The sequence below is a fragment of the Solanum stenotomum genome, chromosome 2, assembly GCF_019186545.1.
Source record: "Solanum stenotomum isolate F172 chromosome 2, ASM1918654v1, whole genome shotgun sequence".
Taxonomy (NCBI): domain Eukaryota; kingdom Viridiplantae; phylum Streptophyta; class Magnoliopsida; order Solanales; family Solanaceae; genus Solanum; species Solanum stenotomum.
In genome coordinates this window covers 70,269,894-70,285,401 of record NC_064283.1, presented here as the reverse complement: position 1 = coordinate 70,285,401, position 15,508 = coordinate 70,269,894, and the positions used below count along the sequence as shown (strand labels likewise).

At 28.7% G+C, this 15,508-nt stretch overlaps 2 protein-coding genes across 2 annotated transcripts; both read right to left on the bottom strand.

The window, feature by feature from the left end:
* Positions 1 to 5,399: 5,399 nt before the first annotated feature.
* On the bottom strand, positions 5,400 to 9,320 carry LOC125854264 (uncharacterized). Its single transcript, XM_049533760.1, has 3 exons — positions 9,155 to 9,320; positions 8,932 to 9,038; positions 5,400 to 5,838 (listed from the first exon to the last, which is right to left on the bottom strand). Exons 1-2 carry the CDS (start codon positions 9,245 to 9,247, stop codon positions 8,937 to 8,939), a joined length of 195 nt encoding a protein of 64 aa, XP_049389717.1. The 5' UTR covers positions 9,248 to 9,320; the 3' UTR covers positions 5,400 to 5,838; positions 8,932 to 8,936.
* A 634-nt stretch (positions 9,321 to 9,954) lies between these two features.
* On the bottom strand, positions 9,955 to 11,411 carry LOC125854263 (U-box domain-containing protein 21-like). Its single transcript, XM_049533759.1, has one exon. The coding sequence runs from the start codon at positions 11,279 to 11,281 to the stop codon at positions 9,956 to 9,958; it is 1,326 nt and encodes a 441-aa protein (XP_049389716.1). The 5' UTR covers positions 11,282 to 11,411; the 3' UTR covers position 9,955.
* Positions 11,412 to 15,508: the final 4,097 nt, after the last annotated feature.

The following is a 15,508-nucleotide window of genomic DNA, read 5'->3' as shown; positions in this document are numbered from 1 at the left end:
TTTAGTGTTTCGTCAGATCTTTGATTTTCGATAAATACTAGACTCAAGAAAAAATATATCAAGGTCATTATTATAACGTAAAATAAGATTTAAATATTATAATTTCATATTTGAAATGTTATAAACTCAATTAATCAAACATTTCTACACGTGAACATTTAAGTGAGGCATCTAAAGACAAAAAAAAGCAGTTTTTGAGGCTAAGACTGTCAGAGAGCACTCACATAGTGAGAAGAAAAAAAGGGATGGACATTTAATATGTCTGGATTACTAGCACTCCAATATTTTATTTTGGGAAAAGGGTCAAAAATGCCCTTAAACTATGTGAAAGGAACAAAAATGCCTTTCGTTTATAGTTTGGCTCAAAAATGTCCTTAGCATTAATACTTTGGTTCAAAAATGCCCTTAAATTATGTGAAAGGAACAAAAATGTCATCCCTTTATAATTTGGCTCAAAAATGCCCTTACCGTCAATACTTTGGTCCAGAAATGCCCCTATAGTTACAAAATGGGTCAAAAATGCCCTTTTCCGAATAAATATATATTTTTTCTTTTTAAACACATCTTCGTCCTAATTAAAATATTATTGAAGAACACTATTCTTGTTTTCTTTCTTCTAAAATCACTTTAACAAATAAAAAGGTAGGAAATATTTTTTTTCTTCTTAATCTCATTTTATCAATTAAAATAGAATAACGTCATGTACCCTTTGGATATATAATATATGTCATATATAAGATTATAGTATATCNAGTTACAATTTTACCCTAATAGTACAATTTACTTCCAAAATAAATTCACTCAAGATAACTAATCAATGCTTGAAAGTTCATAAGTTTATTTACTTTATTTTGTGATAACTTTTCACTTTAAATAAAGGTAAAATAGGAAAAAAATTGTTGTCCTTTCTTGATTTGTTAAAATGGACAACTAAAAGAGGAAATATGGACAACTAAATAGGGACGAAGGGAGTACTATTTTTTTGTTAATTTGGAAAATAACTTTAAATTTTAACTCCCTCTGTATTATAGTTTTGTCGTACAATTTATTCTATTTTTTTTTCCTTGCAAAAATAGTTTTACATTTATATTTTTGCTAAGATCTCTAGTTATTTTCAGTCTCCTAAGGCAAACACCAAAAAGCATAAAACAAAGACATGATGTCTCAACCATTTAACAGGAAACAGGAAATACCAACATGTTTATAATCTATTTCAATTTACACATATAATTATTTATTTATAAATTAATTTCAAGCTTTTATTATTAGTTATTATAATAATACTTATCAACTATTTTTAATCAATTAAGCCAAATATGTTATTGTTTTATTAGGCTGCTAAAGCATGAAAAAATTACTTTATTATGAAATGAAATCTTGACAAAATAGTTTTATAAGTTATCAATATTGACTTTTTTTAAAAATTATTTGACTTAATTTTGCATGCACTTTACAACTTGTGTTACATGGATTTTCTGTTTCAAAACAATTTACAACTTGTGTTACACAATTAGTAATTAGCTTAGTAATTAGCCGGTTAGTAATTATTAGTCAAACTGATTTAACATTTCAATAAAGCTAATTATTACGTTTGAAGAAAAATTACATACTTCAAATGTCTTTATCCGTTTATCGTACATAAATAGATTTGAAAAATCGTAGGTTATTTATTAATTATATAATAATAATAATAATAATAATAATAAGATTATTTATTGTGATTCTTGTGTTATTTAATTAAACATTTTTAATCTTTAATTAATTCAAATATATACTTTTGCTCCTTTTACTAGTAAATATTCACAAATTTACCATAATTGTTAGTTGTTTCAATGGTTAATTACTCATGTGTTATGATAAACTTATGTTATAAATTCCATTAGACGATAATATTGTTTTAAAAACAATAATAGGACAGATATAATATAATTCCTACATCAAGGGACTAAAACACACATTTTAATTAATTAAACGTTAAATGTATTTAGTCAAATATTACAAAGATTAAAGAAGCGAGGGACTAAAATTGCTATTATCCCTTAATAATAATATCATCATAGTAATCTTTTTTTTACTACAAAATAAATAAAAATTATGTCTAGCATGCTCATTTTCCGCCGTGCAAATAGCACAATGAATTATGGTAGTGAATTTTAAAAAGAAATTAGAAATTAATTAATATTTGTTGTCCTTTAAACATTTCATTTTATTTTATTTTCTTAATGGATCATATAAAATCCAGCAAAGCAAATCTTGGTAAATGATGATTTTCACCCAAGAAAAAGGGGAATGATTTTTTGCAATAACAGCTAATTTTCATGATTAGCATTTGTTATGATTTTCTTGATTAGATTTGATGGGATTTTGGCCCCTTTTTCTCTCTACATTTTATTTTTTGTTGCTTTTTCTTGTTAATAAAAAGTGGGGAATCTTGGTTACACAAAGTGACGAAATTTTCATCAAATGCTTTTTTGAGTAATTATTAGTGTTTATAAAAATAAATAAACCGATTAATTTAAACCTTTAATGGTTTGAAAAATTGGTCCATATGTTGTACAAACTTTTTGATTATGCTAAATAAAACAAATTGGTTTTGTCTATAATTTTACAGAGATTTCAATGACCAGAAACATACATACATATATATATATACTAGTAAAGAAAGCTCCCAACATTAATAAAGTTATATTGTTACTCTCTCCGTCCCATATTAGATGAGAATCTTACTAAAAAAATTTTTTTCATATTATTTGAGCACTTATTAAATTAGGATAGAATTAATTAATTATTTTCCATTTTACCCCTACAATTAATATGACCATTCCTATATTGTATGTGTATTTTTTGTAACTCATTTCAATGTGCATTGATATAAACAAAGGGCAAAATGGTGAAGTCTTCCAATGTATTAATGATTTCTTAATTACCGTGTAAAGTTGGACGTGCCCATCTAATATGGGACGGAGAGAATATAGTTTATGTATTGTTATAAAATTAGTAAAGATTGTTATAATATATTTTGCTCATAAGTGAGCTAATATAAAAACTTATTTGTCATTTGTCTTTTTAATTTCAATTTCAAATAGCAAATAAATGTAGCGATAAGATTGAGCGTAGAAATGGAACATATCTTTCTAAATTTAAGTAAAAATAAACAGAGAAGAAGTAACATTAGGGTTATCGATAGGACGATTCATTCGATTATTTTTAAAAAATTATATCATTCAGTTTTTCGGCTATTTTATAATGTATAACCAAAATTAAAATTTTAAAATCATCCCAATCCTAATTTATGTGACACAAGCAGTACAAAAATTAGTCTTTTTTTTGTTGTCTTGTAGATATTTTAAGTTATTATTTATTGTAAATTATAGTACTTTTTATTAAAGTTTTTAATAACATATGTTACGTTTTATGTTTGAGAGTTAAACCAACTTTTTTTTATATGTCTTTTAATTTTATATGTGTTTTGTCCTTTTCCATTTTCAAAAACTAATACTCTCTCCATTTCATTTTATATGTCATTTCTTTTTATAAATATATTGGTTATTCCCTCTTCTTATGTCATATATTATGAAATTTGAGAAGTTATTGAAATTTTTACATGATTCTAAAAATATTTTAAATTGTTAGCTATTGTGATTTGTAGTACCTTTTTTTTTACAGAATTTTGAAAATAATATTTATTACTCTCTTTGTTCTAATTTACGTGGCACATGCAAAATTTCAAATATTAACCATTTTTTATATATCTATTTACTATATTAAGTTGTTAATTATTGTATTTTATAGTACATTTTGAACTTAATTTTTAAAGAATATATGTTATTTTCCATGTCCCAATTTATGTGGCATTAATTGATAGATTTGTTGGAGTCGAGAGAATATTTTTGTTAATTATTGTAATTTACAGTTTCGTTTTCGTCAATTTGAAACAATATATGTTCTTAATTGATAGATTTTTTGGAGCCGACAATTTTTTTGTTAATTATTGTAATTTATAGGTACTTTTTCGTCAATTTCAAACAATATATGTTTATCATATAATCCATTTTATGTGGTACCAATAGAATTTAGAGAGTCAATCAAATATTTTATATAACTTTTAAATATTTAAGCTATTAATTATTGTAATGTATAGTATTACTTGTATTATTTTTGAATATAAATGTTACCTTTTTTATCCTAATTTATATGGCATTGATAGAATTGAAAGTGTCAAATAATTGTTAATTATTGTAATATGATATGTAGTACTTTTTATGTAGTTTTTACTATTTTTAAGCATACTAAGCATAGTATTACTTATATTATTTTTAAATATATTTAAATCTACTACTTATATATATTTTTTTTAGTAGATAAGTGTGAATGTGAGGGTATTTTTAAATACCCAAAATACCCTCACTTTCACACTTATCTACTACTTATATTATACATTATATTATATATATATATCTTTTTTTTTTTGTAGATAAGTGTGAATGTGAGGGTATTTTTAAATACCCAAAATACCCTCACATTCACACTTATTTTCAACCCTCTCCTTTTTTTTGGTTTGAATATAAATGTTACCTTTTTTATCCTAATTTATATGGCATTGATAGAATTGAAAGTGTCAAATAATTGTTAATTATTGTAATATGATATGTAGTACTTTTTATGTAATTTTTACTATTTTTAAGCATACTAAGCATAGTATTACTTATATTATTTTTAAATATATTTAAATCTACTACTTATATATATTTTTTTTAGTAGATAAGTGTGAATGTGAGGGTATTTTTAAATACCCAAAATACCCTCACATTCACACTTACTTTCAACCCTCTCCTTTTTTTTGGTGCCACGTGTCGAAAGAGGAGTGAATTTATTCACTCTTCTTATATATATATATATATATATATATATGAGCGTGATGTCCAAGCCAACTTTCGACACCTAATTCCATAGGATATCTGCCAGGCTGCCACCACCCACCTACAACAAATATCAAGTAACTCTGTCCACAAGGCTAGGATAGATAGAAAGAATCACCTAGTATTTTTTGTCTCCGCTGAAACTTCAGAATTCTCAACCACTTCATTGATCACTAGGTCACACCCTTGGGTGCACCAGAAACATTTGATAAATACAAGATTATAAGTCTTTTTTCTTCAAGGTATATACACATGTATACTATATTTTTTTTCAAAGTTATTAGTGCACGTGCACCCCAACCCACCACGCAGGTCCTCCTCTGGTCTCGAGAGGGTGGGGAGTATGCAAATCTTACGCCATGTAAATTCCTTGGACAAAGAAAAAACTCAGCAACATTTATCTTTTATAACGAACTAATGTTTTACATAAATTGCTTGAAGGAAATCATTATGCCAAGCTCAAAATCAGAAAATTACTGAGAATGAACATATCATTAAATAACAATTCTGTCAATTTTGTGAAAGGGTGAACTTAGTTATTACAAAGTGAATCACCTTAAGCAAAGAAGAATCCCTCTTCTTTCTCTAAATAAACCAAAACATAAGATTACAATATCAAATATTGGTTTAGCAGAACATTGTAGTCCTTCATTTACATATCAAAAGTAGACTACTTCATAGCATCTTAGAAGAGGTAATTGATACCATAAGACGAACCAAACGTGAGTTCATAAACAAGAGACCTGAGGATTGAGAGTCTGATAAAACGTACATTGAAGTAACTAATGAGAGTTCAGGATCCAAAAAGTGGAGGCCAATAGTTTCTCCTGTTTATCTATCATCTGTGAGTAGTAAGCAACTGAAGCTTCTCTTTGTGGTACCGTTTCCAGTATTGCTCTCTACTGTTTTTCTAGTACTACTGCAACCATGTAAAGGAAAAAAAAAGATAAGAATCAATGTATGAATGATCTAAAAGCTTGTTTCTGAGGAACTTAGGCTTGAAGCTTACATCATATTTCAAGTTCAAAACAGAGACAATGTTGATTTATGAAGGACATAATATCTTGTGGAACTATATGCTAATGTTGAGAAACCTGAAGTGTTGAGGTCAGACCCTTCTAAACTGAGATTTTGCAGCAAGTCAGCAACCATTTGCTTATATAGGGTAAACCAGTAAAAAAGGATAACCCGATTTGAACGTTAAAAAGTCTAGTTAATGACACCAAGAGGTTCAAATGACAACATTTTTATCAAGAACACCCACAACTGATCAACCTAAGCAAGGAATTCAAGAGGAAATATAACCACATGCTGCAAACTGAACAAAATCTCAAACTGCTTCAAGAGTAAAATACCACATTATCTATGACTATTTCCAGTATTTCAAGAATATTACCTCTATATGTATATAGCTCATGTGCAATCATTGCCTTATTTCCAGAGATTCAACCTTTAAAGAGAAGCAAACATGGATTGTTTTTCTATTATCTAGAAAAGATGCATTATTGACAGAACATAACATAACATAACAAATCAGTCGTACAACAAAATACACATGCTAAGCCATTAGTTTGTTTCAACTCTACCAAGCATGAAATTTTCCTTAAGTTTTGGTCGTCAAAAATATATATGCACATATATTTCAGATAAAAGGTATTTGAATGTCGAGCAGAAATAAAAGGAGCAGTGACAGATGCTGACTAATTATTATAATCAAAATACCAAATCATTCAGTAAAGGCAATCTGAATAGATTAGAAAAGAAACATCTTTGGACTACTTGAAAACATTAAAAAGAAAATTAATCAGGAAACTAAGTTACTCCACAATACTTGGAAACATTGGATTGCCCCAGCCCCCAAGNTGCTGCAAACTGAACAAAATCTCAAACTGCTTCAAGAGTAAAATACCACATTATCTATGACTATTTCCAGTATTTCAAGAATATTACCTCTATATGTATATAGCTCATGTGCAATCATTGCCTTATTTCCAGAGATTCAACCTTTAAAGAGAAGCAAACATGGATTGTTTTTCTATTATCTAGAAAAGATGCATTATTGACAAAACATAACATAACAAATCAGTCGAACAACAAAATACACATGCTAAGCCATTAGTTTGATTCAACTCTACCAAGCATGAAATTTTCCTCAAGGTTTGGTCATCAAAAATATATATGCATATATATTTCAGATAAAAGGTATTTGAATGTCGAGCAGAAATAAAAGGAGCAGTGATAGATGCTGACTAATTATTATAATCAAAATACAAAATCGTTCAGTAAAGACAATCTGAATAGATTAGAAAAGAAACATCTTTGGACTACTTGAAAACATAAAAAAGAAAATTAATCAGGACACTAAGTTACTCCACAATACTTGGAAACATTGGATTGCCCCAAGTACTCTAAGGAGCCCTGGTTTATTTTTTAATGATATAGAATTGTCTATAAATCAGGTATCTCCACAATGAAAAAGTAAATAAAAACAAACAATATTTGGCCTTATTTACGATATTGTAAAGGAAATGTAGACATCATATAAGCAACTAATTTTGGTAGTAATCCATCAAATTAATTTTCGCAGTGGAAATGAAAACTTTACAATTCCAGAAAGGCACAGACAGCAAGAACTTAATCCCGCTACTGATCATTCCATGTTTGTTTCACGGTCGATTGCTATAATTTTACAGTAATGTGTTCGAGTAATCTTGCGTCTATGCTTGATTCTTTTTCCTTATTGCAAATTATATTCTCTTGAGAAGATATACATAAACAATCCAAAGCTTGAATATATATCTTATATGTATATTTTCCCTAGGTTTAGTGGCATGATTGGCTTCTTTATCAGCATGTAGAAGAAACAATACCATTCAAGATTACCTTTCTATGGTGAAATGGAAATGAAAAATTGAGAACTCTGTACTGTTGTTGCTACCACTGCTTTAAGTTATTAATTTCTTCCTTTGTATGAGCAATGACATTCTTGATTTATTCCAGCTTCACACTTCCTGTATCACTTAGATTGTAGCTGTTTTATATCTCTTTTGGTTGAATGTGATTGACTCTGTGTGTGTGTGTGTGTGAGCGCGCGCGCATGTATACACATATATGGAAGCCAAATGTGTTTTTTCATAAAATTTCACTCATAAGGTTTTATGGTTTCCCAACTTGGAAAATATAGATTACTCGGCCACTCGACACATGAATATTTCCCAACTTGACTCGATTCAACTTAACCGGAGGACAAGACTGTTTAGAAAGAATACGGTTTCCATATTCTCCCATATAATCTCATAAATTAATGTTTTTTTACTTCAATACACCCGTGCTTCAGTTGCACTTTGTGCATTATGCTCCAACAGGCAAACCTGTAGCATTTTGCACTTGACAACACAACTAGAAAGGATCAAGCATAGTTACAAAGAAAAATTGGAGTTATGTACAGTTTAGACAGGCCATTGAGAGAGTCATCAACTGTATCAATAAGTTCTTATTAGCATTTCTTGTCCTTAAAAGGATACAAATGTTGCTTTCATAGAACAGTACACCATATTTCATGTCGATCTCATGATAAATGTTATCGCATATTGCAGGTGCCTTAAACGCATCACTTTTTCCAACCGTGGCGTTCGAGCTAGTTTCCATGCAACTCAACTTATGCTGCGGGGTACCTACTACCTCCCACTAGCACACATGTACCCGTTAACTTTGTCACCAAGGCTTGCATAGGTGAAAAGAAATCACCTATTGTTTTTCTTTTTGTCTCCGGCTGGGATTTGAACAGAAACCTCATGGTTCTCAACCAATTTCATTGATCACTACGAAACACTCACTATTGATTACAATCTTAAAATGCATCACTTTATTAAACCATCACTAGTAATTTAAGTTAATCTCATACATATTAATGTTTCATTCAAAAGGAAATCGCAAAAAAATCACTCATCTCAAACAGAAAGCAGCTAATCAATGGGTAATTTAAGTTATATCAAATCTTATAAGTAGTTACCGAGGTCATTGATTATCTGCCAGCTCCTGTTGATCTGTGCCTTCATCATTTAGGTTTCCAAACTTGTCCTTGAAAGAATCTTGCCTCTGCAACCACATCATGTGCCCCTGACCAACAAATTACACAAATAGGAGGAGGATACTACAAGGTGGAGGAATCGAACCCTCGCCAACAAGGTGAAATTTCAGTAGTCAATCAACAGCATACTTGAAATTGAAATTACCTGGAGAGCAGCAGCCCAGACAATGAGGAATGAAGCGAACCAGAGTTTCTTGTCCTTGAGGAGTTCCTTCACTACAAATTTTCTGTTCTCCATTGATGAGTACCTCAAAACCTTGTTACTAAAACACTGTAATTTGCATATTGAAAATTGGATTCGGGTTGTATTTCTCAAACGGGTTAAATTTTATGTAAATTATACTTCACACCCATAAGTTTTATATTGTACTATTACTAAGAGTAATTATTAGTCTCGCGCTCTGTACGTGTGTATCCTTTATCATTTATTAATGTGCATACAATTTAAAAGAAATAACGAGTGCTTAATCGTGATCATGATCAAGGTATTGCCATTGCAATGGTAAGATCGCGCCTCCTATTCCACGATCACTAAGCACAATACTCAAACTAGCTTTTCTTTAGATTGCGACTGTGGTAGGCATAATCTATTGTTCATACCATAATCTAACGGTGTCAAAATTCATCCCAACCCCTCAAATCGTAATATAAAATTATCTTAACAACTTCTATATGATAATATTGACTTATAAAAAGATCCAAAATATAATTTGTTACGTCAACACTAAAAACAAGGGAGCGAAATATCATACAAAGTCACTAGGACAATAGCCATTTTCCAACAACATAAATTTCATTCATGTTCAACATAAACTTCTATAAGTAAAAAAGAAGAATACAAAGTTATATCCAAAAGAATATTCATAACTTATTATTCCTTGTTCAATTTTGTACATTGAAATATGAAAAATGAATGTATACACATAATATCAACTAAACTAAATGTTCAAAATGGCCTCTTTAGGTTCTTCAAGTCCAAAGAATCAATACATTCTACCTCACCTCTATGCAAATTCAACAATTTCAACAACTCACTTGCCTTCTCCTTAGTATTTTCACTACAACCAACTTGTATTAGTAACAATAACTTTTGAAATGCACCAACTTGAAGTGCTTCATTAATAAGCACAACATTATCCCTTTTCTCAATTAATAACTTCCATAATATTGAAACTGAAAATTCAGTTGCTAAATCTGAAACTCTCAATAATTTCTTGATCAAAACAGGAATAGTTAAGGCATAATTATTAGCCCTTTTTCTTCCTTCTTGTGAGTTGCAAATTCTAGCCAAAATTCCCAATACTTTTTCACATATGCTCTTTTCACAATCCACAAGTGTCTCTATAAGTAATTCCACTAACCCCAAATCAACAAATTTGGATCTTGCTTTCTCATTTGATAATTGTGATGAATTAACCATATGGTAAATTGTTAATAAAGAAGCTTTTGTAGTTGTAGGACATATTGGCTCTTTTACTAACTTCACTAATGATTCCAAACCTCCATCAATCTTTAATAACTCTTCTACTCTCCATGTTTCTTCCATTCTCATGATTTCTTTAAGCAAAAACACTGAATTTCTCCTACTTGATAAACTTCCACATTTCAAGAACCAAATCATGCAATTTAAAGATGATTTTGATCCAAGAATTGACTTGGACTCACCATCTAGAGGCAATAATATTGTCAAAGTTGATAAAATTTCTTCCATTGTTTCAACTTCATAAACGGATGATTTCTCCGTAAAATCAAGAAGTGTAGATGATAAGATCTTCCCTGCACCATTTGCAATAAAACAACGTTTATTCCTCGTACTTTCTTTTATCATCTTCCTCATTTTCATTACTAGTTCGCGACTAGACTCTGAGCCTTGCTGCAATTTGCAGCAAGACTCAATCTTCCTAAGAATCACCGTTACCTCTGATGAGGTAACGGGGATTCTTGGAGTTGGGATCCTCTCGATCCCATAATCTTTATTCACAACACACCATTCTTGGATCATTTTCCTCATTGTGTGATTAGGAATTGGCTCAAGTGTCTTCACCACTTTTTTAGTGATGGGACATGTTTGATTTCCATTTTCAATCCATGTCTCGATACTCACTCGATCATACGTGATCCCCGTCGACAACGTCACTGGATCCTTCATCAAATCTAATGAAATTGGACACTTGAAATGGCTAGGAACCATCAACAACTCCATGGTTTTTTCTTCAATTTGTTTCTTTGAGTTACTCCTCGATGCTCTTTTCTTCCTCCATGTTGAAATCATTGTTTTTATATTACAGCAACAAAAAGAAACAAAGCTTAACTTGAACTTGAAATTAAATCTTTGGAAATGAGTTTGGTTTTATGATTTTATTGTTTGCAAGTTATAGAAATTAATAAGAGTTTGTAGGGAGTTAATGTGTATATATATGTGAGTTTGTTGATGTCACGCGGTTCAACGTTCAATATTTAATATAATTGAAGTATAGTACTATCAAAACTATGTATTATAATTTTAATAAGAAAATATTTCATGAACGTGTGAGCTAAATTGAATATTGACTAAGAAAAATTGTGAAGTGTTGAACAGGAATGGGGCAAAAAAGGGGTGCTAAGAAGGTTTGTTTAGACTAGATTTTTTATTTTATTTTTGACTAAAGATGTTAGGTTGAAAAAATAAAATAGAAAATAATTCAAAGGTTGGTTTAATTTTGACGGGAGAAAATAGACAAGACAAAAGACTAGTCGGTGGACTAACCTTACTCATTTGATTTTATTTTAGTGTAATTAAAATTATTAATTTTTATAATTAAAAAATTACTTTATGTGATACTTAAGCAAAGTTGGGTGATTTTTTTATAATAGAAAATTAATAGTTTAGCAATTTTTGTGATATTTATATTAAAAAGATTAAGTGATCTTTTGTTATAAAATAATTTAACAACTTTAGTGCAAATAATTTTATTTTTTTATGAATTACTCCATGTATGAGGATAATATATTCCTAAAAATAATTTAATTTTTATATAAAGGAACCAAGAAACACACAATTTTAATTATAGAGGTAATATATTGAGTCGTGTATCACAAAAATCAAAACAATTTTTTTTATTAATAATCGTGACCAAAAATCTTATTCCGACTGTCAAATGTAAAAAATGTCAATATTTTTAAAAATAAATTATAAGAAAAGTGCTACATAAATGAAACATATGGAGAACAAAAAGTTATATATAAAAAAAAATAGAATTCAAAGAAATCAAACTTGTATACACTTTCTTTATTTTGGTCTACACGGACTCGCTTTACATGTAAAATTTGGTTGTTACAAGGCTTGCAGCAAACCTAACGCGCAAGCTATGAAGTAGTAAGGTCAAAGATACTATTCCCTTCGTGATCAGTATTACTTTATGCGATATAATTTGACTTGATACAAAATTTAAGAAGTTTTTTCTATAAATTGTACTCTACTCCTTCCGTCCACTTTTTGATTGTCAAATTGCGTTTTTCGAAAGATAATTTGACTAATTTACAATGTGAAATTAGATTACATTAATTCGATGTTTTAAACAAAAAATTTAGATATTTAAAACTATACGAAAAGTACTATAAATTGTAATTTTTTGCATATCAATATGATGGAAAATACATCGTAAAATATTAGTTAAAGTTATTATCGTTTGACTCTAAAGAGGAAACTATGACAATTAAAAGTGGACGGATATAATATTATTTTTATAAACATGAAAACATCACAAGTTATGAAAACTATCAAATTTTTCTCAATTTTTATAATCTTACCAAATGAGCAAATCATGCTAATAAATAAGATATCAAAATGTCCAAAGAGATTGTATTAATAAATCGCATATTTCCATGTTCGGATGTTCCTTTTATAAATACATGTTTACGGTTGCCAATTTTCAAATACACAAAATTTATAGATCCACTGATCAATAATTATACTCCCTCATATATCACATTTTTATTTTGCACTTGCCTTAAGAAATGATGTAACTTTACCATTCTACCCTTATTTAATTTTTTTGGAACTCAAGTTTTCAATTAATGTATATGAATTAATCTATTTTGATTAATTAATTTAACCAATTAACATGAATCATTTATTTAACTTTTCTAAGTTGGTCAAATGTATATTTTCAAAGTTAATAACTACAAGAGTAAAAAAGGAACAATATGATAATTTATGCATTGATTTTATGAAATGATAAGTATTGTAGAGCGTAACAACTTGAGGAGCGGATTACCAAGTAAACCAAAAAAAATAGGAATTGTGAATATATATTTTCTTTTTTTTCCTCTGACAAATATAATGCATGTTTTCTGCTCAACAGACTTTTATTATTTCAGTTCTATAGCGTAAACAATATTTATATAATTTAGAATATATTATATAATTCCTGTGTTTATTTTTATTTATTTATTATATTATTTTAGATTGTTCAACGATAATTGTCTAATTTATAAAATCAATCAATAATTTAACATATTGTATCAATTTTACCCTATTAAGTACTTGAATACTTCCTTTTTCAATGTTTAGATGACATATATTCTCTTCGTCCCTTTTTACTTGTTAAATTTTGACTCGACACACTTACTTGATTGGTATAGTGAATTTACCATTTTAGACTTATTAATTGATAAGGTCTCAAATATTTAGTCAGTACATTTTTCAAAGACATTAACTCAATGTTAATAAATTGAGGGTATAATAGGGAAGATAAATTATCTTTTCTTGATTTACCAAAAATGACAAATAAAAAGGGACATTAAATTAGAAAATATTTGACAAATAAATAGAGACGAAAAGAGCATTTGGTAATATTATTTCATCATGTACTATTCTTAATCTCTATGTCAAGTCAATAGTAAATAATTATTTCTTCTGTCCTAATTTATGTGATTTATTTTTCTTTTTAATCTGTCCCAAAAAGAATGACACATTTTTATATTAAATAATAATTTAACTATAAAATGTCTATTTTACCCTTAATGAAATAATTTACAGTCACACAAATTTCTATCATTCATTTTGGACCACAAATTTTAAAAATCTTCATTTCTTTTTTAAATNTTAATAAATTGAGGGTATAATAGGGAAGATAAATTATCTTTTCTTGATTTACCAAAAATGACAAATAAAAAGGGACATTAAATTAGAAAATATTTGACAAATAAATAGAGACGAAAAGAGCATTTGGTAATATTATTTCATCATGTATTATTCTTAATCTATATGTCAAGTCAATAGTAAATAATTACTTCTTCTGTCCTAATTTATGTGACTTATTTTTCTTTTTAATCTGTCCCCAAAAGAATGATATATTTTTATATTAAATAATAATTTAACTATAAAATGTCTATTTTACCCTTAAAGAAATAATTTACAGTCACACAAATTTTTATCATTCATTTTGGACCATAAGTTTTAAACATCTTCATTTCTTTTTTAAATTTCGTGTCGAATCAAACTACTTCATATAAAATGGACTGATGGAGTACTCTATATTGGACAGAAAAAAGTACTAATTTGACCTAATTAACAACTGACATGGGCTGCTTTCGAAACATGCCTCGTGAGTCGTGTCTCATTGTGTCATATGTCATGCATGGCAAGCCTAGCTACCTGCTTCACCTATCCTGGTTTGAGTTCGAGTGTTGAATATAAAAAATTACTTCGTATATATGTACAAGGTAAACTTTTTTACTATCGAATGTATGTATGTATATAGAATTTTTATATTTTTAATCTTCTTAGTGAAAATTCTTATTTCATTACGGTAAGAAAGCCGAATCAGGTTCACATTTAGTCATCTACATAACTTTTACTATAAGAAAACATGAAATTAGCTACGAAATTTGTTGGTCATTCTCAGTTAATCGGTAGCTAAAAATCTCCTAGCTAATTGAATTTTCTTATAATCCATATGGCTAATCCATAGTTAAATAAAATTAACATGAGATTTTTACTTCTTTTATTTACAAAAGTTTATCCATTGCTAATTTCTTGTTGTTACTAGTGTTGTTAGGCCAAATTCATATGAGAGGGGGCATTAAATTTTCCATCACTTTTTATTTAGACATATCAACTAACACTTAAATCTTTGACTAGTATATAGTGGGTTTCTTTTTTGTTGCTATTAAATATATTTATCCAAACTTTCATCTCCCAATCGGAATTTGACATTGACCCTACCTCGTATATTAATATCTACATCAAAAAATAGAAAGGAGTGAGACATATACCTAACCTCCGATCCTAATGGTAGTTAAACTAATCAACTATCTTACTAAAGAGGGTATAACTAATCAACTAGAAAGCTAGTAGGGTTAGTAAGATAACTAAATATCATACACCTAAAGGGCTTCTAATTCAAAGTAAAAATTGAACATATTCTTGGTGCAGCATGCAGATAAAAAGAAAAGCTATTCCATTTCGACAAAAAGACAAAAAAGACCCACACCCAAGTTCCATAGCTTTTGGTTC

Excerpts from the sequence above, each read along its gene's own strand:
- LOC125854264 (XM_049533760.1), bottom strand. The coding sequence starts at position 9,247 with ATGGAGAACAGAAAATTTGTAGTGAAGGAACTCCTCAAGGACAAGAAA. Across the intron at positions 9,039-9,154 it reads TCTGGGCTGCTGCTCTCCAG|GGGCACATGATGTGGTTGCA; the intron begins GTAATTTCAATT and ends TTTGTTGGTCAG.
- LOC125854263 (XM_049533759.1), bottom strand. The coding sequence starts at position 11,281 with ATGATTTCAACATGGAGGAAGAAAAGAGCATCGAGGAGTAACTCAAAG.